This window comes from Mus musculus, chromosome 10 (genome assembly GCF_000001635.26).
Source record: "Mus musculus strain C57BL/6J chromosome 10, GRCm38.p6 C57BL/6J".
In the NCBI taxonomy this organism is placed as follows: Eukaryota; Metazoa; Chordata; class Mammalia; order Rodentia; family Muridae; genus Mus; species Mus musculus.
The window spans coordinates 88,130,612-88,155,340 of NC_000076.6; the positions used below are offsets into that span (position 1 = coordinate 88,130,612).

The following is a 24,729-nucleotide window of genomic DNA, read 5'->3' on the forward strand; positions in this document are numbered from 1 at the left end:
TAACTTTTTCACACTAAAGGGAAGATGAAAGCTGAATGCTGTTAATAACTGCTTATGTTCAGCCTCAACTTTCATGATTATAGAAAATAGATTTAATAAGTCATATATAGTTTGACTTAAAACAAAATAGAAAAAGAAAATATAACTCAAGAAAGAAAGTACTGTTTTTTGATGGAGTGGTTTTTTGTGTTTTTGTGTGTGTATGTATGTTTTGTCTTTGTTTTGTTTTTGTGTTTGGAATGGAGTCCAGGATCTGAAACCCAGAGCCAGACACAGGTTCCACACATTTACCACTTAGCTCTACCTCAAGTGTCTGTGTTTTTAAAATAAAAGAGTATACGGAAGCCTAGTGGAAGCGCATCCCTCCTAGCCACTTAACCCTTTGCTGCAGCTGGGCTTTAGGACACTGCGTTCTCTATTTAAGAGCTTTCATCAGTTCACACACAAGTCAGTCCTTTTTCTAGAAAGAGCATAACAATTACTATGTCCTCCTTACAGCATACTTAAGGGAGAACAGAGACACTGTGCTACTGACATCGGTATAATGCTGGCCATCAAACCTCACATACACACAAACAGAGTCTATAAGAGAAATATCAGAGACAAGATCAATAAGACATTACTTGGTGCTCACTTGATATACAGGAACACACTCATTAAGTAAGAAAATGTTTGATTAGCATTTGTAAATATTCAGGACAAGAACAAAACAAATAGAAAACAAATTTAAAAAAATAATTTTCAACAAGAGTAAATAGTTATAAAATCATTACAAAGAACCTGGTATTCTGGGCAGAAAGTAGGACTGATATTTTTTCTATACCAGAAACAAGAAATTACTCAAAAAAAGTCTACTAGGGCACATGAAAAAGGACACTAGGGTACTTTAACCGGGCTCCCTCTATTTTAGCACTAAAAGTACAGCAACTCTTAGCACTGGGTGAACAAACAAAGACAATTAGAAAAAGTATTTATCCAATTTATCTCTAGTATAGCTCTATCACACCAGCTCCTACATTGGTAAAGAGGTTTAGGCAATGACCTTCACAAACTGTATTTACCCCATTAGACAAGATAAACCTTTGGTGACTAAAGGTAATTAATGAAGACATTACAAATCAAAAACTCACGGTTCTACAAATGCCAGAAAAACAACTGATTCAGACAAGGGTCATAACTGCATGCATTAAAAAGTCCATTAAGTAAAAGGTTGCTGGGAAGCAGGATTGTTAACGTGGTGTCACAGGACCTTCTCACAGGTCTTTGTTGATAACTGCAAAGTGGAAACTAAGTTTTATATTACAGGGATTTGCCAGTTCAGGACAAGCTGAATTCCTATTTCCTAATATGAAATATTCCTAAAGTGAAATATCCCATATAGGTCATGAAGTTATTTCTTAGAAAATATTAACACTAAATCTCACAACTTTTTATGAGAGATACAACAAACGCAGGGACAGGTTAAAGAACAGCAGAGCATTAAGTAGACAAAGGAAGAAAAAAAATTAGGGAGTCCTTAAAGATTAAACCATCAACAGAGCCACATGACTATTTTAGGAACACACGGAGACATTAGACATTGTGCTTATCCTTTTTGTTTTTTCCCAAAAATGCATGCTGAAGAATTTCAGGCATACACATGGCACAGGAGTTTGGTAATCTTTAAATAAGACAGAAAAAGAAAAAGGAGAAAAAAAATTTTTAAAGTGCATTAGTAAATCCAGGAAGAACGTAAGCACTTAGTCAGAGGCGACGATGGGATCTGTTCTTTAAGGTGTAATTTGTTTAGCACAAGCCTTTCAGAAGACTCAGCAATGGTCCCTGAAAACGAAGAGAGGGATTCATCAAATGTGCTAACTTTACTGGAGTAGACTGCCATGAAAGAAGGATTTCAAAAATACATCAAAACAGTTTACTGACTTTGCCAACATTCTTGGTCTCTCACCAACGGTGATTCTATTAAACACAGAAACTTTAATAAGCATAGCTCATGGTTAGCTGAGGTCAGAGGCACCTGGCACGCTAGTCAGCAAAAGGTTAACCTCTCCTGGACGACCCTGTACATGGTACTCATTTTGAGTCATGTGTACAGTATAGACCGCCGTAAGAACACCGTCAGTTATGGAACATAGTCTCCAAGACAGCAGATGTGAGTTTACCTAGGAAAACAATCGGATAACCTGAAGCGTAAGCCGTACCCTGGCTCCGAGAATTTGCACAGTGTCTGTTGGTTACCTTGGCCAAACCATAAGGACACAGATTACAATGATACTCTTAGCAATCCCAATGTTTTATCCCTTGCAAATTCAGCTTGATTTAAACAATTTAAAAATGTGGGAAAATGAAAAAAGAAAAAAAGAACAACCACCAGATCCATTTATAACCCTGATGAATCACCAGATTCACTGATAACCCTGATGAATGACCAGACTCATGACATTGTTTCAATCCTACTTGAACTGGCTGACGGTGTTCTCGGTACCTGCTCGTCATTCTGGCTGCATTTTACTGGTGACTCTGGCATGTGAGGATTAGCTTCGTCACTGACTGCATACTCTGTGCCAGACAGAAAATCCCGGAGTTGAATCTGTAGGCGAGAGATGGTATAATAACAGTACAGGACACAGAATCCTATACTCCATGAAATTCTGCACATCGTCCCAGATGTTCCAGTGCAAAGTATTGCTGGACATCTGTGGACAGTTATAAATAAGTATAAATTCTTTTGCATACTTTCACAAATCCTTTTAAACTGAATGATAAACAATTACCATGGTTGGGAAGGGACATTTTATTTAATCTATTTTTTTTATTAGACAGTTTCTTCATTTACATTTCAAATGCTATCCCAAAAGTCCACTATACCCTCCCCCCGCCCTGCTCCCCAAACCACCCGCTTCCTGGCCCCGGCATTCCCCTATACTGGGGCATATGACCAAGGGCCTCTCCTCCCATTGATGGCCGACTAGGCCATCCTCTGCTACATATGCAACTAGAGACACAGTTCTGGGGGGTACTGGTTAGTTCATATTGTTGATCCTCCTATAGGGTTGCAGACCCCTTTAGCTCCTTGGGTACTTTCTCGAGCTCCTTCATTAGGGGCCCTGTGTTCCATCCAATAGATGACTGTGAGCATCCACTTCTGTATTTGCCAGGCACTGGCATAGCCTCTCAAGAGATAGCTATATCAGGGTCCTGTCAGCTAAATCTTGCTGGCATATGCAATAGTGTCTGGGTTTGGTGGTTGGAATATGGGATGGATCCCTGGATGGGGCAGCATCTGGATGGTCTTTTCTTCCGTCTCAGCTCCGAACTTTGTCTCTGTAACTCCCTCCATGGGTTTTTAAATAGCAAACATATCTAAATATAATTCAATAAATTATAACTAAGGGATTTTTATAATATTTGATAGTCCAGGAATTTTATCAGATTATGTCTATGTATATATCTTTTCTCATCAATATAACCTGGAACTTAGATCATCAGTAGACTATGGTTCCTCTTCCGCTAACAGTACTATTTGTTATGACAAATATTTCATTACACCCTCAGGTCATTTCCCTTCTGGGGAAACTACTCGCATCTTCATGTCAAGTCCTGTAACTCTTCCTCTAAGTTCTTTAAATTTTCTGTTGGGATTGTTAGGATACAAATTTGTATGTCAAAACACCTGCTATACTGGGAAATCTTCCCCATATTTTTTTTTCGAGACAGGGTTTCTCTGTATAGCCCTGGCTGTCCTGGAACTCACTATGTAGACTAGGCTGGCCTCGAACTCAGAAATCCGCCTGTCTCTGCCTCCTGAGTTGCTGGGATTAAAGGCGTGCGCCACCACGCCCGGCTTCCCCATATTTTTCTAAGTTGTCATGAAAACAGATTATTTTTCATAAAAGTTAGGAGGAATTACTTGGAAGTATTTGCTTTTATATCATTACATAACAAGTTTTCATGTTTCTTTATAGTTTCATGTTTTATTTGAAAAGTTAACAGACTTATCATTTTTATAACTGGTATTTTTAAAACATAGTAGTAATTACAAGAAAAAAATGAGCCAACTGAATAGTCCACTTACATAGGGGGAAGTTCATCAGATACAAATGCTAAAACATCCTACACAGTAAATTCCTACCACACACAGAACTGGGGTAGATGAAATATTGAACTATCCCAATGGCTGCTGCTGCCAGCCTGCATCTATTTGCAGTAGATTTCCTGATTTTTCTGAAGGTTGGGAACTCTCCAAAAAAATGCCTTCAATTCTGACACAAACTGGAAGAAATATTTTCCGCCCAAACTGAAGCTTAAAAATAAACCTTCTCACCTGCCTCTTAGAGCATCTTAGACCTTATGTGCCCTTGGCATCTAGTCAATACTGTTTTTCCAACTCAGTTCTCAGTTTCACCCAGTAACTGCTGATTCCACTCTACCAACAAGCTTTTAGCTGCCTCTCTGAGAAGAGCCAGCACGCATGTCCTTGTGCCTGAAGAAGAGGTGGGTAAAACAGGAGGGATGGATGGGGCTGAAGGCAAGGATCTTTACATTTTTACAATAAAAGAACAAACTTTTTTTTTTTGATAAAGTAGGTGGTACAAACATTTAAGAGTAACGCTAGCTTTATATTTAGTGGTCATGTGTCCAAAATAGCAAATGTCTATGGCCTGTGTGACCCTCGGAGGTGGCGTCTGGCTGATCTGTATTGAGCTGGATCACTGGTTCCTTTTTCTCGGTTTCAACCGTGAGCTGGTGCTGCGTGGCTTCCTCAAGGTTCTGGAGAAGGCGACTTTCCCACTGCCTCACCCGCTCCATGGCAGCTGCCAGCTTCTTGGGGTCTCGCTTTCCCCTGCGGGTTTTGTGGAGAACCTTGGGTAAGGATGAGTTTCGAGACTGTCGCTTCTGCGGTGGCCGTTGGATCAATGAGGCCGACTCAGAGGTATCTTCCCCAAGAGCTGAGAGGTCCTGGCAGGGCCTTAACTGCTTGGAAGCCCTGGAAATGGGCTTCCTTTGGCTACAGGCAGCTGTGGTGCTGACCTCTGTCTCATGAACAGGGATATCCCGGGAAAGGCGTGAAGACATTAGTCCACCTTCCACACTCGGTTCACAGAGGTTCAGGGCGTCTGCTACAGGGCTTTGGCTACAGCTAAGGGTAGCTTCCTCGGAAGTCCTGTCTTGTGTGATTTTTTTAAAGCATCGCTTCATCAGGAAAACCGAGCTCTCCTACCCAGAGTTCAACGTAGGAAACTGCGCACCCACCCCCACCCCACCCCCGTAGTCCAACGGTTGGAGCGCGTGCTCTAGCATCCTTACGTCATCACATAGCATGCCCAGCAAGCGAATCTTCGTTGTTAGGTAAGATCTAGCAAGTCTTGTGCTTGTGTGTTATCCATGAATTTCTGTAAGCACTTAATATTTCTGTGTATTCTAGGTGTTATTCTCCCTAAAGCTCTCTTTGGTTGATAATGTGTGGCCAGTTGACTCATCCTTGTCTGGCTGATGATCATGATCCCAGGCTGGGTTGTTTCTCTCTCTGAAATGATGGTTTCTACAAGTAATAAAAGGTAACATGGTCTCTGTGCTACTGCGCAGCCTTAGAAGAAAGCAACAAGACTGCGGGACACCTGCCGAGGTCAAGGAAGCCTCCGTGTTCTTCCAAGCCTTACCAAAATGGGACTAATCCTTGGCTAGAGAGACAGAACCCTATCAGCCCTGAGACAACATCTGTTGATCTAGCCCAGAGGGTCCACACATCTGTACCTAAGTTCTTCGGAGATCTACATGTCTGCTGGCCATAGGGCTCCAATATTGCAGTCCAGACACTTGGAGTTCTTTTCATGTGAGGTCCAACTCTGCCCCAAATCTCTCTCCCTGAGATTCCAGTCGGAATCCAAAGTCTTGTATGCTCCCAGATAGAGAATTGCCATGTGTCGAGAACTACCTCATCTTTATCTTGATTCCCAATAACCTCTGCATTAGTTAAACTACAACATATAAGAAGCAGAGCAACCTTTTATGAAGGCCATGAATTCAAGAGCATAAAGATCGGAACAAGTTGGAGTACTCTGATAGTAACTTTAAAGACACAGCACAAATTAATTAGGGTCACATTTAATGTGCTTTTGAAAAATCAATCCAGAGATATATTTTGCTATACAATTTTGTTGTTAGTGGAAATATCCTTGAAGAAAACACCTGATATTTAAGCTGTTAGAATTTGAGAGTTTTCTTCATGAACTTTGCAGCTTCGGTTTAATTTTTGGAGTTCTACAGAAATGTTGACATCTGCAGACAATCTTCCACACAGACAGGCTGAAAAGCAGCCTTTACATGTCCCATTGGCTCAGCAAGGAAACGTGTTAGAGAATACATTCCCCATAAACAGGAAAAGCACAGGATGAAAACGCTGTGCCCAAGATTCTGGGCATCTTCTCGTTTTCCTTCCTACAACTCAGTGCTTACCTTCGGTTAGCTCCGTACATTAACTATGGAGGGTTAGTCAAAAGTCGGCCCTATAGGCAAGAAAAAACAAAAGCCAAAGCCGCCTTTCAGGGGCTGCATGTGGAGGAGGAGAGTGCGTGTGAATGTGTGCTTGAAGAAGTTATAACAGGTCAAAGGTCTGTGTGGTGTACCAGTGAAGTAAAGACAGCAAGCTGCCCAGGGTCTGCTCTCCCTCCCTACTCACTGACAGAGTGCTTGCTCTTACCCTGGCACACCACCACTCCAAATAAAGACTGCATTCTCCACACGCCCTCAATTAAGCGTCAAGCAATCAGACTGAGGCAAGGAGCTGTTTTTCTCTGGTCATTTGGTCCCACTGCCTCCCGAATGAATACTGCTATCATGCTAGAACTTCAATGGCTACCTTTGACCATTTAAGTAGGAATCACCTGGCTCTTCTATAGGCAATAAAATAAGCTGCTACTTTCTTTTTTTTATTTATTTATTTTTTTAATTAGGTATTTTCCTCGTTTACATTTTCAATGCTATCCCAAAGGTCCCCCATACCCACCCCCCCCAATCCCCTACCCACCCACTCCCCCTTTTTGGCCCTGGCGTTCCCCTGTACTGGGGCATATAAAGTTTGCAAGTCCAATGGGCCTCTCTTTGCAGTGATGGCCGACTAGGCCATCTTTTGATACATATGCAGCTAAAGCTCCCGGGTACTGGTTAGTTTATATTGTTGTTCCACCTATAGGGTTGCAGTTCCCTTTAGCTCCTTGGATAATTTCTCTAGCTCCTCCATTAGGGGCCGTGAGACCCATCCAATAGCTGACTGTGATCATCCACTTCTGTGTTTGCTAGGCCCCGGCATAGTCTCACAAGAGAGAGCTATATCTGGGTCCTTTCAGCGAAATCTTGCTAGTGTATGCAATGGTGTCAGCATTTGGAAGCTGATTATGGGATGGATCCCTGCATATGGCAATCACTAGATGGTCCATCCTTTCGTCACAGCTCCAAATTTTGTCTCTGTAACTCCTTCTATGGGTGTTTTGTTCCCATTTCTAAGAAAGGGTAAAGTGTCCACACTTTGGTCTTCGTTCCTCTTGAATTTCATGCGTTTGGCAAGTTGTATCTTATATCTTGGGTATCCTAAGTTTCTGGGCTAATATCCACTTATCAGTGAGTACATATTGTGCGAGTTCCTTTGTGATTGGGTTACTTCACTCAGGATGATACCCTCCAGGTCCACCCATTTGCCTAGGAATTTCATAAATTCATTTTTTTAATAGCTGAGTAGTATTCCATTGTGTAAATGTACCACATTTTCTGTATCCATTCCTCTGTTGAGGGGCATCTGGGTTCTTTCCAGCTTCTGGCTATTATAAACAAGGCTGCTATGAACATAGTGGAGCATGTGTTCTTCTTACCGGTTGGGACATCTTCTGGATATATGCCCAGGAGAGGTATTGCTGGATCCTCCGGTAGTACTATGTCCAATTTTCTGAGGAACCGCCAGACTGATTTCCAGAGTGGTTGTACAAGCTTGCAATCCCACCAACAATGGAGGAGTGTTCCCCTTTCTCCACATCCTCGCCAGCATCTGCTGTCACCTGAGTTTTTGATCTTAGCCATTCTGACTGGAGTGAAGTGGAATCTCAGGGTTGTTTTGATTTGCATTTCCCTGATGATTAAGGATGTTGAACATTTTTTCAGGTGCTTCTCTGCCATTCGGTATTCCTCAGGTGAGAATTCTTTGTTCAAGCTGCTACTTTCTTAAAACATAGTTTTATACCAGAGATTTCTATTACAATGAACTTATATGATATTACTAATAACCATATAAAAAGAGCTTAGTATATCACAAAATACAGTAAATAATTCCTGATTCCAAATATAATTATTCAACCACTACCAACATTTACTTATTACTTTATTAGCACACAGAAAATATTAAAGTATTTTCAACACTCAAAAAGTAAAACCTGCACATATACAAATAGATTTTAAATAGTTTATCAATTCTAATATAAACACATTTAAGAAATATTACAGCTTTTAAATGTTTTTCTATTAAATTCAATGTTTATATAATGAAGTCTACTATCTCATATTATATTGTTATGTTTGTGATAGTAATATATGGCATGTCTATTGAAGAAGCTATAAAACCATGTAAAAGAAGTATAATAATTGTTTATACAACACACACCTAATAAACATGAACATTCAACAAAAAGAAAAGTTGTAGACAGGTAATCTTTGATCTAATTCAAAAGAAATCTGACATTTGGAATTTATTTCTTTGCCAAATTTTTATCTATTAAGAAAAATGTTCTAGGGGGTTGGAGAGATGGCTCAGTGGTTAAGAGCACTGACTGCTCTTCCAGAGGTTATAAGTTCAATTCCCAGCAACCACATGGTGGCTCACAACCATCTGTAATGGGATCTGACTCCTCCTTCTGATGTTTCTGAAGAAAGCAACAGTGTACTCACATACATTAAATAAATAAATAAATAAATATTAAAAACAGAAAAATGTTCTTATATCAAATAACATCATAAACCCAACAAAGTTATCAAAAATATTTCTTTCAAGTAAAAACTAGGCTTTGGGTAGCCAAATTTTCCATTTTTTAACATGATTTAAAAAGCAAAAAAATTATCAACTTTTGTCTTTTTTGTTTGTACTATGAAAACAAAGACGTATTCTCTGCCTCCCACCATACTATTAAGACTAGTAACTCTATCTGTAGTTTAAAATAAAAGTATTTAACTGAACTTTAATTTGATCAAAGTAGAATTAATTTTAGAATACTTACAGGGGAAATCATGTTATTCTCATAATTAGAGGTCAAGCTGCTACATTTTTTATAAACATCAATCAGATCTAGTGTATTACTGTTCTTCAAGAAATCATCATATGTTTTCTTAATGTCTTCATAGTGCTCAACCACTTTCATATTTTCAATGGGCAAGTTCAGTTTCTCGTGTAAGAAGTACTTCCATGTCAGTAAGACATCACTGAGACAGACTGTAAATTCTCCTCTGTGCTGAAAGGTGCAAAAGAACAAGGGTAAATTTGAGTGCTTAATGCTTCAATGTCCATTTATCTAACTGATATGAAAAATACAACAGCATGCTGTTAAAATAAACACAAAACCTTGATACTTTGATAAAATATAAATAAGTAGGCATGTTTGCAGATAAAAAATTGATAAATGAGGTTGGTCATGACGGAGTGCACCTTTAATCCCAACACTTGGGAGGTGGAGGCAGGATGCATGCACAATATACTAAACTCAACTACAGGGATTTTACTCTCTTACTAACATTCCCAGTGCCATGAAGGATTCCCACATAACAAAATATATCCCAAGTACTGGCTTTAAAATCCAGTCTTAGTGTTCAGGTTATTGTTATTATGACTTTATTTCCATTTTGTTATTATTACAGAGAAGTAAAAGTATCACTGTAAAACTAAGAGCCTACAAAGATTTTTGTTTCTTCTCTGGTCCTAAATACACTAAATTATAATGAATGTGTTAAAAAGCAAGTTACACTCTTTTATGTGAGTATTCAGATGCTACTAAGCAGGCAAACTTACTCTTCTACTTCTTTTTTTCCTTTTTCCTAAAAGAAACCAAAAGATTGTGATCTAACTACACTAGTATGTAGCTGATAGGAGATCCAATACCATTACCGACAGGATTTCATCTGAGTATAAAAGCTTTCCTTCAAGTATCTCTCTGGATAGCCACATGACACATTTTTAGCAGATGCACTGAAGGTTTGCTTCTTATTCAATGCATTCTTTTCCCACATTAATATGTAAGATATTAATAATCCCAAAAGGCACCAGCCTTAACTCATTCAAAATTCTAACTTCTCATTTTCAATTCAGCATGAAAAGGAAATATTTTAGTATCCATATGTGGGTCTGTGAAATGGGATATATGCCACCTTCCACAGTTTTAATTTTTTCCAGTTTCTGCTAATACTTTTACAGTAATCCCATTCAAAGATGAATTAGGTAATTAAGTAGTTGACATGAAATCTTAAGAAACACACAAAAAACAATACATCCAAAACAAACGTTTGAATTATTAAACATCTCTATCTTTATATCTTTTATGATAACCAGTCATATATGTTATTCGAAATCCAGACTTAAAGCATCTTTAAGAGACCCTTCCTCCACAAGAAGACACTTGAGCATCCAGATTCCCAGATAAGCCCCCAACCTTCAGATTACCAACACTCTCCCAGCACCCACCCAGCTATCCCCAACACCCCTTTCTCTCCTCATCACCATATCCTGCCCCACACCTCCAGTGGAAGTCCCCTGCTCCACTAGAGGCCACACCAGCACCCAGAACCTCAAGACCCCCAGCAGGCCACCAGAACTCCAGCCGCCAACTCAGGAAAAACCCCTCTAGTCAACCACAAGCCACTTCAGCCAGAAGACCAGAGAGGAAACAGAAACAAGAAGAAAGAAAGAAAAAAGAAAAGAAAAGATCCATCTAACAAAGACAACCTCAGAAATCGGCACCTAAACCAATAATTATCCCAAACCCAGATGCCTAGACACCAGCAAGCATCACCAACAGAATTGCAAGGAATAGAAGAGAGAATCTCAGGCACTAAAGATAGGACAGAAGAAACAGATATATCAAAGAAAACATTACATTAAATCTAAGTGATTCCTGACACAAAACATCTATTCTTAGACATGGGACACCATAAAAAGACTAAATCTAAAAATAATAGAACTTGAAGATGATGAATCCCACTTCAAAGGCCCAGAAAATATTTGAAGCAAAATCAAAAATAAAAATTCTAACCTAAAGGAGGTTATGTTTATAAAGGTCCAGGAAGCTTACTCTAAAAGCCAGAGGACCTGAACAGATGTCCAGCAGACTCTTAAGACCACAGATACCAGCCCAACTAATATATCCAGCAAAACTTTCAATCACCATGGATGGTGAAAACAAGACATCCCATGATAAAGTCAAATTTAAATATCTATCCACAAATCTAGCCCTACAGAAGGTACTAGAAGGAAAACTCTAACCCAACAAGGTCAAGTACATCCACGAAAATATAGGCAATAAATAATTTCGCACCAGCAAAACCCAATGAAGGGACACACACACACACTACCACCACCAATAACAACAACAAAACAGAAATTAACAAGCATTGGTCTCAATGGACTCAATTCCCCATCTCTATTGGAAGGTGGACCCCAGCTGCCTATATGTGAATCACTTTGTAGAGATTTTCTTCAGGGTAGTTTCCAGCAGGTCAGTGAAGACTCCATTAGGACATGGCAGCGACTTTGAGTTGTTTGTTTGTAGTCCTGGAGATTGAACCTAGCACCTCCTATGAGCTACGGAAGCACTCTACCACTGAGATTTCTCCAGCCCCCTTTTATATGTTATTTTGAGGCAGAGCCTCAAAGGCCCAAGGCATGGACTAGTTTTGAGCTCACTCTTTAGTCCAGACAGGCTTTGAACTCATTTCTGATAATCACCTTTCTGTTTTCTGAGCAGCTGGATTTACAGGCCTGTGGGCACCAAGCTCCAATGAACTAATATATTTTAAAGACCTCCCAAAATGAAATCCTGTAGAAGACGGGGAGGAAGGATTTTAGGAGCCAGAGGGATCAAAGACACCATAAGAACATAGCCTACAAAATCAAATAACCAGTGTTCATAGGGGCTCACAGAAATAGAACCAACAATTACGGAGCCTGTATGGGTCTGACCTAGGTCCTCTGCATATATAATTGTGTAGCTTGTTGTTCTTTTGGGACTCCCAACACTGGGGGTGGGGGCGGTCTCTGATTCTTTTGCCTGCTCTTGAATCCCTCTTCCTCCTAATGGGTTGCCTTATCCAGCCTTGATCATGTTTGGTTGATATCTCTGGGAGGCCTGCTCTTTTATGAAGGGAAAGGAGGAGAAGTGGATCTAGGGAGAGGGGAGGTGAGAGGGAGGGACTTAGAGGAGAGGAAGGAGGGGAAACTGCAGTCAGGATGTAATATATGAGAGAAGAATAAACAAACAAACTAATTAATTAATACCTCCCAAATGATTTTGATGCATAAACAGATTTAAGAACACTAAATCCATACAACAGGGCTGAAAGTAGACATAAAATACTTTACATTGAATAAAAATGATACCTGCTCCTCTAGGGCTTCTTTTTAGGGAACAAAGGAACAATTATTAAGTAGGAATATATTTAATCATAAGAGCTACAGATTTAATCTTTATGATTTCTTTCATGAGATACCAAGTGTCTTAGTTAGGGTTTTACTGCTGTGAACAGACACCATGACCAAGGCAAGTTTTATAAAAAACAACATTTAATTGGGGCTGGCTTACAGGTTCAGAGGTTCAGTCCATTATCGTCAAGGTAGGAGCATGGCAGTATCCAGGCAGGCATGGCACAGGAGGAGCTGAGAGTTCTATGTCTTCATCCAAAGGCTGCCAGTGGAAGACTGACTTCCAGGCAACTAGGGTGAGGATCTTATACCCACACCCACAGTGACACACCCATTCCAACCAGGTCACACCTATTCCAACAAGGCCATACCTTCAGATGGTGCCACTCCCTGGTCCAAGGATATACAAACCACCACACCAAGTATCCACATTTTACATTCAAATTATACACACAAAATAAATCATTTCAGATATACAGGCAATTTTTTTCCAAAAGTTCCAACTGTAATATTTTGAGACAGATATGCAGAAGCATTTCTGAAACACTCTATTTTAGGAAGGCAAATAATGCAAAGAAAATGATGTGTGTAATTAGGCTCAAACTTATTATACTGGGCAACAAGTAAAATTGGGTTAAAAAAGTTAAGCTAACCATAGTACACTGACCTGTTTGTTGTTTTCTGCCATGGACAGCTGCAGGGCCAGGAGCATGGAGTCTGGACCGCATAACGTAGTTCTTTCAGAGCTACAAAGAGCACGCCAACTCCTCCTAAACTCTTTAATCATACCCAAGACGGGCAGCTGATTAAGCACAGCCATCCTCTTAGAGAAGAACAGAATACAATGTTAAAGTGCCTTGTTTTAATTGGAAAGTAACATTTAACATGTGTAAGCAAGCATGGTTAGAAAACATAAGCAGTGAACAAGAACTCATTTTACATTTACCAAGAGTGCTTTTAATGAAATTTTAAAAACCAAATAATACCATTTCTGCCCAATCATATTTTCCTCTCCTTTAGTTTTCTTAAGCCAAATCTTTTGAAATCATAAAAATCCAACCTTCAATTTTGAAAATTCACATAAAACAGACATGCAAATTTGTAATTATAGACACAGATGTCACTAATTAAATCTGTATTTTAAGATAGTTGTTTTGAGACAAATGGTACTATATGTAGTAGATTTGGGGTGGGAGTGTATTGTTCCAAAATAAATGGTTTTCTTTTCTGCTCACTTGAATTGGGAACAGTCTTAGACTTGATTTGAGTAGTAGACTATGAAATAATTAGAATTCTAAGCCTAGGCTTTAAGAGGTTTGTGTGAAATAGTTACTATAGCAAGGCTCTAAAAACTTAGATTCCAGTAGAGTTTCCATTAAGAGTATTTAACTGTGCTGAACTGTTTTTATAAATCATATGTGTTTTATGATGAACACCTAATTTCCTTGACTCTGGTCTCTTTTGGTACATGTTGGACAGGGCATGCCTATGAGTCTACTCCCCAGTAAAAACTCTGGCAGAGTTTCTAATAACTTTCCTCAATAGACAACATTCCCCATGACTGTCACAGCCTGTGTCTGGGAGAACTAAGCATGACTCTCTGAGGACATTGAGAAGCCTGGGCTTGGTCTCCCTCAATCTACTTCACATGCCTTTTCCCTTCACTAACACTACCTTGATCCTTTTGCTACAGTGGTTCCCACCTGCAGCTACACCTCAATGTTGACTTTCCTGCTCCTCCTAGCAAATGACCCCTCTGGGGAGACCTAACTCCCAAGCCCGGGTAAGGTGCTGAAGAAAGCATGCAAAGAGAAGTAAGGTATTCCTGCTGCCAACTGATACAACTCACAGCCATGAAAGAGGCAGCTTATCCTGGGGAGACCCCATCAACATGGAAGGTGAGCCGGCAGCACCAGTCATCTGCTCAAGGCTAGCAGAGGAATCAATAACTTAACCAGCCCAAACTGCCGACCCACAGATTCAAAGCAAATACTCGGTTGCTATTGTACAGTGACTATGGTTTTTGATGTTTTGTTACACAGCAAACTGATAATAAGCCAACGAACAAATGAAGCTTCTTAGTGCCAAATACTTTCCATTTAATATTAATTACTTTGTTCCATCTCCTGTGTCCTGATGATGTCAGTCTACAAATGTCTGGTTTTGACACATGAAGAAAATAATGTTCAATGACACGAAGCTAGTAAATAGCCAAAAAAGCATAAATTCAAGATTTCTAAGTTTTCCCTAACTTCTGCATGCATACAGAACCCTTTCAAAATAAGCCTAGATGTGTCTGTATTCTAGGCAGCCATGCTATGGAATCAGTCCCCTCTCTACTTCCAGTCTTCTCTGTGTCTCTTTTTACAAGTCTGCTGTGTGTATATGTTCGCCTTTATGTAAGCACATGTGTATGGAGGCCCAAGGTTGACACTGAGTGTCTTCTCCACTGCTCTCCACCTTGTTGACTTGCCCCGGCATCACTTGTCTACACCTCTAGCACACTGGGGTTGCAAGCAGACTACTACACCAGTGTCTCCGTTAGCCCTGGGGATTTGGATTCCAGTCCTCATAGCTGTCCAGGCGCTTTATCCAGTGAGCCACCTCCCCAGGCCTCACTCACAATTCTCTGATGAGCACCTAGGTTATCTCCTATTTATCTCTTAAAAAACAAAATTGAAGAAGACACAAAAGCATGAGCTATGGGTGATATGATTAGTTTGCCTGAAATATTTTTTTTTTCCATCAACCATTTAAACATGTAAAACCATGTTTAGTTCTAGATCTGGCTATTCACCAACAGGCATCTGGGCTGGCATGCCAATATCCACTGTAGTTCCAGCTTTTCCAGGGTTACCTAACTTTAGATCTGGCTGCCCAGGTATAAGAATGGTCACAAAGCAATCAGGACTATGCCGCCCCCTCTGTTCTACCTCCCAGCCTGTTGTGAAGACTCGATGAGACGCTGGATATGAACAAAACAGAAGGTGTCAGAGGGAATAAACTCTTGCTTTTAAACTGGATTCAAAGTGCACTGGAGCAGAAAATCTGAGACAGGTAGTTGTCGCTGGAAGGTAAAGTGAGAGAGCACCACACTTAGCTAACTATCCCTGCCACCACACCCCTGCATTAGCTGTACCTCGTGATTACCACAAATTTCTCCACGTCCATAATTGGGACTACTTAACAGAATTATAAGGCACCAGTGAAGGAAATAGCCAACCTCCTTATTGCCAGCACTTAGCAAATCTCCATTAAAAGATGACAGGTGACAGTTATTCTTCTTGCCTGGTCCGGAATGGCCCTCTGAAGGATGCAACGACAGAAAATCTGAGAAGCCTGCACTCGTCGTGTGCCAGATCCCCGATCTAACGGACTAAAAGAAGATTTTGATGGGTTTCGGTCTTGCCGAAGCCCTAGCGTCTTTTTTTCCACGGGACACCGTGAAGTCGGGGCGAAGCCACTGCGCAGACAACGCCACTGGCTGGCACGTCGCTGTCACCGAGATGCGTTCGCAGAGCAGCAGCCCGAATGCCCACTGGAACTGCGACCCGGGGGCACAGAAGAGACCAGACCCACCTCGTCCAGTGACCCAGGCTGGGTGCAAGCGGAGGGAGGAGCAGCGCAGCCAGGACGCCGGAAGGCAGAGGTTTGAATCGCCTCGGCGTCCCTTTCAAATCTCGCGGCACGACCTGGGAACCAATCGCCGCGCTCGCCCTCCGACCCGGAAGCAGAGCGGGCGCACGCCCTGGCCACCTATGGTCGGGAGAGCCTTGCCCAGGTCGCCTCCCCTGCTTTAGGTGCGTATCGAGTGCGGTGACCGGGGATCGCCAGCTTGTGCTGCTTCCCCAGGGGCGCTTCCCTGTTCTCCAGAGCTCTTCCTTGTGACCTCGCGAGGTGGGAGTGGGTTTTCTCGGGCGACGCGTGGGGGACACAACTCCAGGGACCCTGGGAATATTGACCCAGGGCTTTAAAGACCTGGAGGTCAGGGGTTGCCATCAAATCCGGACCTCAAGTCCCCTGCATGCCTTATACCTCTCTGCTCTATGGTCTTCTCACCTGCCGGTCCCGCGTAACATGTGTCCAGTCTCTCTGAGATGGGACTTAATCTGAAAAAACTCAGCAGATAACTCAGGATTTTACGTGTTCTTTCTTAGCCTAGGGTGCCTCCTTTTCATTAACAACAAAGTAAAAATTAATTTGCACGTGAGAATGCTATTTCTACAGTACACACTACCTGTCTCGAGACAAATTAGTTGAGGATTGTGACAGGTGTTAATAACGTTAGTATCACACATTACTCCAGAGCCTGTATTTTTTAATCTCCTTATTTTATTGCATGGGTAATGGTTGGTTATAACTATTGCTACCTGATATTATCCTTCAAGGCTCTTGGACTCCATGTGTCTTTAGGCAGGGGTGGGACTTTCCAGTTCATCGGACCCTTGATAGTTCAGGTGGTCTGTCAAATTAGAATGTTAAAGGTCATATAATTCGAACAAATAATGTAGCATAGTCCTGAGATAGGCAGGTGTGTGTATTTGTGTTTTCTCTAGCATGTAGGCCCAACACATGCTAAATCTTTTAAATCCTCAACCTGTTGACGAACTTGGCAAATTTCTTCATAGGCAAAGAAGGGACTATTGGTAGTACCGGCGTTTATGGTACTCTTGCATATGACAGTGTCAGTACAACTTTCCAACTACAAATAGTGCTGCATCTCTATTGCTTAATAATCTTAGGACTCTATTTGTATTAAATTTATTCATGTGTGTGTTAATATAAGCAGACTTCTCTTTTGAGCTGGCTCTGACATTGCTATACCAAGCCCCATTATGATTCTTCTGTTGAATGACAAACACTTTGTAAATTTTGTTTGTGATCCACAGTTTCCTGACAGGCAATAAACAACTATTTGATTCTTACAACTGCTCCAGCTTTGGGATACAAGATGAAGCAAGATGCTACAAGAAATGCTGCGTACACCGTGGATTGCGAAGATTATGTGCACGTGGTAGAATTTAATCCCTTTGAGAGTGGAGATTCAGGAAACCTGATTGCATATGGCGGCAGTAATTATGTGGTTGTTGGCATGTGTACGTTTCAGGTTAGTCCACAAACTATACGGAGTGACAGTAGAGATACTTTATCAGTAATGTGTACAAACCAAAGCTGAACTTAAAAGTATGTTGCTTTTAATACAAGAAAAAAAAATTTTTTGAAGATCTACAGGGAATTCCCGTTACTAATTGTTGAGACATGTGTATACATTATATAGATGATAGATGTAAAAACAATGAAGGTCTTCTTTCACCAATGATTCGTAGAGGTGTATTCTGATAAAGTCCAACATAACTGAGCACACATGTATTTCTATGTATTAGATACACTTCAGATTTCCCCACATCATTCTGTCATAGGAAACAAGGTGATACTGAAAGGCTAAACAATTATCTTCCAAGAAATTCCTAGCTTTCATAGATAATGTTCAGCTTTCCTATTAGCTTACTTTCACACCTTGTGTATCTGCAGCAGATATTCATATAACCATATAGGATTACATTTACAGCTGGCGTTCATCATAGCTCTCTCTGAGGTCTGTGTAACCTGAGAACCTAGACACTTAGTTTCGAATGGCTAAACTTGGTTAGATACTGAACCGCTCTTCTCTGAAGGTAAGGAATATGATTGAATCCCTTTAAGAGTGGAGATTCGGGAAACCTAATTTGGTTTGTGAGGGGTAGTGTGTGAGTGCACATAAAGTTCCCAGAATACATTCGGCACATGGTAATCCATATATGTGTATTTTGTGGTTAGTATGAGCAGCAGTGGCAGTTATACCCTCATATTTAATCATCCAAGAGAAATCGCTTCCAAGAGACTTATTACATGGTTCCTCACGGAAAACCTAGGGTCCACATAGGAAGCATTCGGCACTGAAGGCTCAACACCACCCCATCTTCCCAGAGTTTCGTTTCTGCTATTATGGTGTACCAAAATAATATTTACAGGACTATATTTCTATGACCCTTGGCCTAAGTTCTGCTAGACTGTCAGAATCATAAGTCATGCGTCAGGCAAATAATGTGGCCTTGGCTTAAGAAAGACTTATTAAAAACTTTCTCCAATGTGGACCACTTACGTGTTGAAAACGCAAGCGACCAGAGGTAGGCTTGAGCTTCCCTCATTGCTGTGTTAACAGATGTGGACATAGAATCTCATTGTCAAATACTGACAGATATATCTACCTGCAGTTCAAGTTCAGTTAGGAAACACCAGGGGAAATCAATAGGGGAGAAAAATCAGAAAAAGGAAAGATGAAGAAGGCAGACAACAAGGAGAGGCAGGGAAATGAGAAGAATGTTTGTATCATTCAAACGCTTGTCCTTGCTGATCCTCGGGTCTTATTTCCAAACTGTGTAAGGAAAAACAAGAGGCTTTTTCCTTTTATGAGCACATAGAGAAGACAGATCACATTCTGGTGGAGTTCAGTACAACTGTGCCGTTCCTCGTGTTCCATTCTGCTTCAGCGGTGTTTGGGGGGCATGACAAAGGAAGAGATCAAATCTGTTCTTCCGTCAGACCCGTTCTTGTGTTTCTGTTCAAATGAAGTCAGCCGTTGATCCTGGAGAGCTGAGTTTCCTCACTCTGCCCTTGGAGATCCAAAACAAGTCCCTATTCTCTTGTCAGTTTGGGTGCTGTTGAACATTCATTCCCGTTCTCCCACCTCGAACCTTCAAGCCTATCAGAAAAACACCAGTCTCCACTGTAGGGTCATCAGGAAGCACTAACTACAGAAAACTCTGGGTTTCAGCAGGACGGTTTTCAGACTCTTGTGCTGTCCTTTTACATATCCAGAAATATGAGTACAAATGGTAGGCTTGCTGACTGCCACACATCTGTAAAAACGTCATGAGTGTAGTAAGGGCCAGGAAACTAAGAGAGATTCTTGCCCTATTCCCAAAGAGTCGGAAAGCAGCGCCTTCTTAAAACTGCCTCATTTATAAAAGACCAAATAAGGATAAAGTTTCAAACCTTATTCACTCTTCCATAATAAAGAAGTCTGGCTGGGCTTGAATGAGAATGGTTTGAGCAGGCACGTTTTTGTGGAGAAAAAAGAAACAGAAAGATACCTTAATCCTTTGATAACTGACTTCATTGAACAAGTATTGACTGAGTGCCTTTTGTCTGCCAAACATTGTTTAATAGACTGGACCAACTCAAACGAGGGACAGTTAGTAAAGATGACTGGAAGTCTTAAGACAGTAGACTTGGAACTGGGAAGGCAGAGTTGTGACTCAGATGTTAGTCACCTGAATATTAACCCCAAGTCAACACCATGCGGAGCTGAACAGAGCTCATTCAGTACTAGAATTCAGTTAGAATATAACAGGAGCCACAAGATAAGCTTAGACGTCAGGATAACGTGAAAGGAGGGCCAGGGAGATGGCTTAGTGGGTAAAGACACTTCTTACCAAGCCTCCTGACCCAAGATCAATGCCCAAAGTCCACATGGTGGGAAACAGACCCAGCTCCTGAGGGTTGTCCTCTGGTTTCAGCATGTGTACTGTATATAGCACACACGCGCGCACACACACACACACACGATAAAAGTAATGTAAAAGGCAGAATGAATTTTAAGTAGAGTACTTCATATATAATTAATATAAAGGTTATCGTAGACTTTGTCTTATGTTGATAGATTTCATTGAGATCTTTATACATGTTCATTTTATACCTTATAAAGTAACTATACACACTGGCTGCATTTCAAATGCTTTAGGCTCTAGGAGCTATCTTTTCGGACAACAGTTCTCTATAAGTTGATAAAAAATGTTTTTGATCTTTATTTCTCAGCATTGTATTCTAATTACAAGGAAATGTATTCGGAAACAAATTTCACAGCTATATTAAAAATATTTAAAAACTCATGGAAGAGGAATTAGGCTGGCAAATTTTGACTTGTCACCTCCATTTGTTTGCAGTAACGGGTGCTAATTCTGCTCTGAATATGTTCACCTAACAGAGCTTCCCCTGGCAAGGTTTGACATCACTAAATTCAGCTTATTTTACACAGTTCCAGAGACAGAACTGGGGCATTGAATACACTTGACATGGAAACACTCTGGCTTGCTTACCATTGAGAACACTAATAGCCCTATCTACTACTGAATCTGCTTCTCCCAAAACAACTGCTTTTCTCATTGGAATTATTCAGAGAGGTTTTTTTTGTTTTTTAATATTTTTTCAGGTGTTGAGTTAAACTGAGAGCACTAAATAAGAGAGCTAGCTGCATTAGATAAACCAGCCTTGGCTAACCGGCATTCTGTATGAGGCCTCAGTGGGTGTGGTGGAAAGGCCTGCTACTTCAAATCCTCAGAAAAGCTCTTCCACCAACTTGGCTGTTCCTCAACCTCAAACTGCTGGAACCTTCCATAATAATTTCTATTACAGCAAGTTTTCCAAAGTCTCTTAATTTCCTGCCTATACAATACGGCCTACACCCCACACTGAACCAAAAATAGCATTCATCTCTGTCTATACCACACACACACTACCCTTTTCATCGGCTGACTCACGAACAGACAGTATTGCCAGGGGCAGGGCAAGTCTTCCTGTTGGTACATAAAGCTTCGCCTGTGCAGTGCCTGTGGTTTCATTATTCCTAAGACTGCTCAGTCGTTCCATATCTAATCTGAGGAACGAACTCAGGCCCTGCTTTTCATCACTCTTGTTACAGTAGCAAAGTAATGTGTGTTTTATATAAAAATTCATTTTTAGGTTCATCAAGTATGGAAAAATAGATCTAAGTCAGTCTGTGAAGGCAGCTATGATTAGGCTCTTACACTTAATTTTAAACTGCTTAGTGGTTGCTGCATTGGCATATCTGTTAGCTGGTTAGTTGTAATATACACAAATTATGAAGTACTAAAACCTGGCAGTGGTTTTTTTTTTTTTTTTTCAGTTCACTTCTTTGGTTAATAGAAAATCCTTTTGTTAAGTTTACCTGGAATTTAAAGTTTCATTCAAATAGTGTTTGAATTGTATCAAGACTTGGGTAGCATGCCTACAAAATGACTTTGCTGGGATCTCAAAATCTATCTTGGAAAAATCAATACATCTACTGGGATTCAACAAAAGTATATATGAGAGCATACTGTAAAACATGTAAATAATAAATAAAATAGATCCTTGTATACCTGTTAACTAATCTGAGAATTAGGAGTTTAGCCATTTTGGAAGACTCCTAAATATCTTCCCTCACTGCCTTTCTCGGTTGGAAATTTGTGTGGCTGGTTCCCTATTATAGTATTATCACTGTGCGCCAGTATTCTGAATCAGTATACCTTTATATCACTTTCATGGTCTCTACATTAGAGACCATGAAAACTGCCAAGAAAAACACTGCCAAATGCTCTTCTGAGCAGTGGTTCTCAGCCTGTGGGTTGTGACCCATTTAGGGGTAGAATGGCCCTTTCACAGGAGTCACCCAGGACCACTGGAAATCACAGATACTTTACATTATGATTTCTAACAGTAGCAAGATTACAGTTATGAAGTAGCAAGGGAAAAACTGTGGTTGGGGGTCCCCACAACAGGATGGATGACCTATATTAAAGTGTCGCAGCATTAGGGAGGTTGAGACCACTGGTCTAATAGGACAGGTAAATTATAATAGCTCATGCATATATACATACTACTGTGAAAAAGTTAACACTGATTTGGAGGCATGCATTACCATTCAAAGGATCTTCCACATACTTAAAACACGTGTATGTGCTCAGTTATCTTTCTGTCGGTTGGTAAGGGATGTATAATTACTCCTTTACCTAGAAGACTGACTTTGAAGCCATCTTATTCTTTGAGTTGCTCTGCAGTGTATTTGCTGTTGAAATGAGATGTCGCCTAGGTGAAGGGCACCATGTTACTGCTTTGCTTCACCTGTGTCTTTGTTTTTAATGAGGCTTAACAACTTTTTTGTTTGTCCATTTATATTTCTTTTGCCTCTCTCCGAGGACACTGGGGATCAAACTAGGACCTTGTGCACATTAGACAAATACTTTAAAGCTACATCTCAAGTTCCCAATATGCTTTTTAATTCCATAAACTACTATAATCTCAATATCTAATTTTCTTTTGCACTCTTCAAAAGCATATGCATGCCTTGTGATAAATTATAGATTAAAATGAAGTTCGGAGTATTTTATTGTTTGTCTTTATAACATTAAAACATTTGCTGTATCCATTTAGGAGGAAGAAACAGACATCGAAGGGATTCAGTATAAAACACTACGAACATTTCACCATGGAGTCCGAGTTGACGGCATTGCCTGGAGCCCAGAGACCAAACTTGACTCGCTGCCTCCTGTAATCAAGTAAGTTGAAACATTTCAGTGCTGGATTACTGTCCTTCCTGGTCAGTGATCCATGCCTATTGTCGGTCACCTTAGATGACTAGATATGTTGATGTTTGCTATTATTTAATAATTATGTGTTTATGTTTAGATTTATGACTGTGACTGATATTTTGACCATGTGTTTGGTCCAAACTACAAATCTCTGTACCTGAGTCCCATCAGAGTTGTTCAAAGTCACCACAGACACTCTACTTCTTATTCTTTTTTTTTTTTTAAGATTCATTTATTTTATGTATATGAGTATACTGTCACTGTCCTCAGACACACCAGAAGAGGGCAGCAGACCCCATTACAGATGGTTGTGAGCCACCATGTGGTTGCTGGGAATCGAACTCAGGACCTCTAGAAGAGCAGTCCATGCTCTTAACCGCCGGGCCATTTCTCCAGCCCGTGCTTCTTATTCTTAATTAAAGGACTGTTGAAGCCCTGACAAGATAGCACAGTGGGTAAAGGTCTTTGCCACCAAGCCTTTCTACCTAAGTTCACTTTCCAGAACCCACTTGATGGAAGGAAGGCTAACTCTAGCAAGTCATCCTGTCTCCACACAGCACCGTTGTGTGTACACATAAGCACACAAACTAAATGTGGAGACAATACAGTGCTACTTTGTTAAAATAACGGCATTTGTTTGAAACAGTAGCCAAGGACATATTCTCATGTTTAGCATAGCATTCATGTCTAGTTTATTCAGTGGACTTCAGTTTTGATGAAAGCATTTTTTAAAAAATTGGTTTTGAGAGAAATTACACACTTAGAGAACCTAAGTTCAATTCTCAGAATCCATATCAGGTGGCTCACAACGCACAGCCACCAGTAACTCCTCTCCAGGGGGATCCGATGCCTCTGGCTTCCACACACACCTACACAAACTCCTCTCCAGGGGGATCCGATGCCTCTGGCTTCCACACACACCTACACAAACCAAGTTTTGACGTGTGTGTGTGTGTGTGTGTGTGTGTGTGTGTGTGTGTGTGTGCGTGCACATGTGCATGGGTACATTCACGCAGTAGCTGGTGGACAAGCCTGGGTGTCATCCGTGGTGCAAGCTGACTCTCCCACTTCTACCGCCCCAACATTGTGAGTTCAGCACTATACCCAACACGTTCACGTGGGTTCTGGAAACTAAGTTCAGCTCTTCATACGTACAAAACAAGCACTGCTTACCAACTGAGCAGCAACCCCAGCTCTGCGTGTAGTTTTATAGTTCATACTCTTATAACACACGGCTTTGCTCTGATGTCCCCCAGTTCATCTCTAACCCTACTCCCTGCACAGCAGCTTTGATAGAGTTCTGTGAGCATAGCTGAGCTCTGCCTAATCCGTGGAATCACAAGGACGGACGGAATGTGCTCTTTCTAACAGGCGTGAGCGTTCTGAGCCTCAACTCTTCTGTCTCCTCCTACTGCATTCTTTCTACTTAACTTGCTTCTCCACGATTCTGTGATTGATGCCCAGTGTCCAGATTTTAGCTCGTACAGCTGTAGCTTCATGTGCACACCTTTATAGAGCTGTAATGGATGGATGCTTTTATTTCTCTTAAGAGTATAATTGCTGGGTCACAAATAGATGTATATTACTATTACAGAGTACAGGCAGCTGGGGAGATGACAGCTCAGCGGCCTCTGACAGATGGCCTGCATTTGGTTCCTT

General features: G+C 40.8%; 2 protein-coding genes and 1 long non-coding RNA gene across 13 annotated transcripts in view; 1 reads left to right on the forward strand and 2 right to left on the reverse strand.

Moving 5' to 3' along the window:
* The window catches only part of Parpbp (PARP1 binding protein), a 55,572-nt gene extending 39,214 nt beyond the window's left edge, over positions 1 to 16,358 (reverse strand). The window contains exons 1-5 of one of the 9 annotated variants that reach the window (XM_006514269.4): positions 16,241 to 16,357; positions 15,885 to 15,967; positions 13,329 to 13,484; positions 9,255 to 9,485; positions 2,483 to 2,587 (exon numbers count right to left, since the gene is read on the reverse strand). In XM_006514269.4, coding sequence (XP_006514332.1) covers positions 2,483 to 2,587; positions 9,255 to 9,485; positions 13,329 to 13,481 — 489 coding nt within the window. In that variant the 5' untranslated portion in view covers positions 13,482 to 13,484; positions 15,885 to 15,967; positions 16,241 to 16,357. Of the gene's footprint in view, positions 1 to 2,482; positions 2,588 to 8,177; positions 8,208 to 9,254; positions 9,486 to 13,328; positions 13,485 to 15,884 lie in introns of those variants that run through there. The other 8 variants (XM_006514267.4, XR_003948816.1, NM_029249.2 and 5 more) reach the window with 8 other exon arrangements.
* On the reverse strand, positions 3,952 to 5,242 carry Gm6653 (predicted gene 6653). The gene has a single exon (NR_169022.1). It is a non-coding gene; the product is annotated as a predicted gene 6653 (long non-coding RNA).
* A 6-nt stretch (positions 16,359 to 16,364) lies between the features above and the next one.
* Nup37 (nucleoporin 37) overlaps positions 16,365 to 24,729 on the forward strand; it is a 31,420-nt gene continuing 23,055 nt past the window's right edge. Inside the window, exons 1-3 of one of the 3 annotated variants that reach the window (XM_006514057.3) lie at positions 16,365 to 16,461; positions 17,551 to 17,768; positions 22,913 to 23,037. In XM_006514057.3, coding sequence (XP_006514120.1) covers positions 17,613 to 17,768; positions 22,913 to 23,037 — 281 coding nt within the window. In that variant the 5' untranslated portion in view covers positions 16,365 to 16,461; positions 17,551 to 17,612. Of the gene's footprint in view, positions 16,559 to 17,550; positions 17,769 to 22,912; positions 23,038 to 24,729 lie in introns of all 3 variants that reach the window. The other 2 variants (NM_027191.2, NM_028334.4) reach the window with 2 other exon arrangements.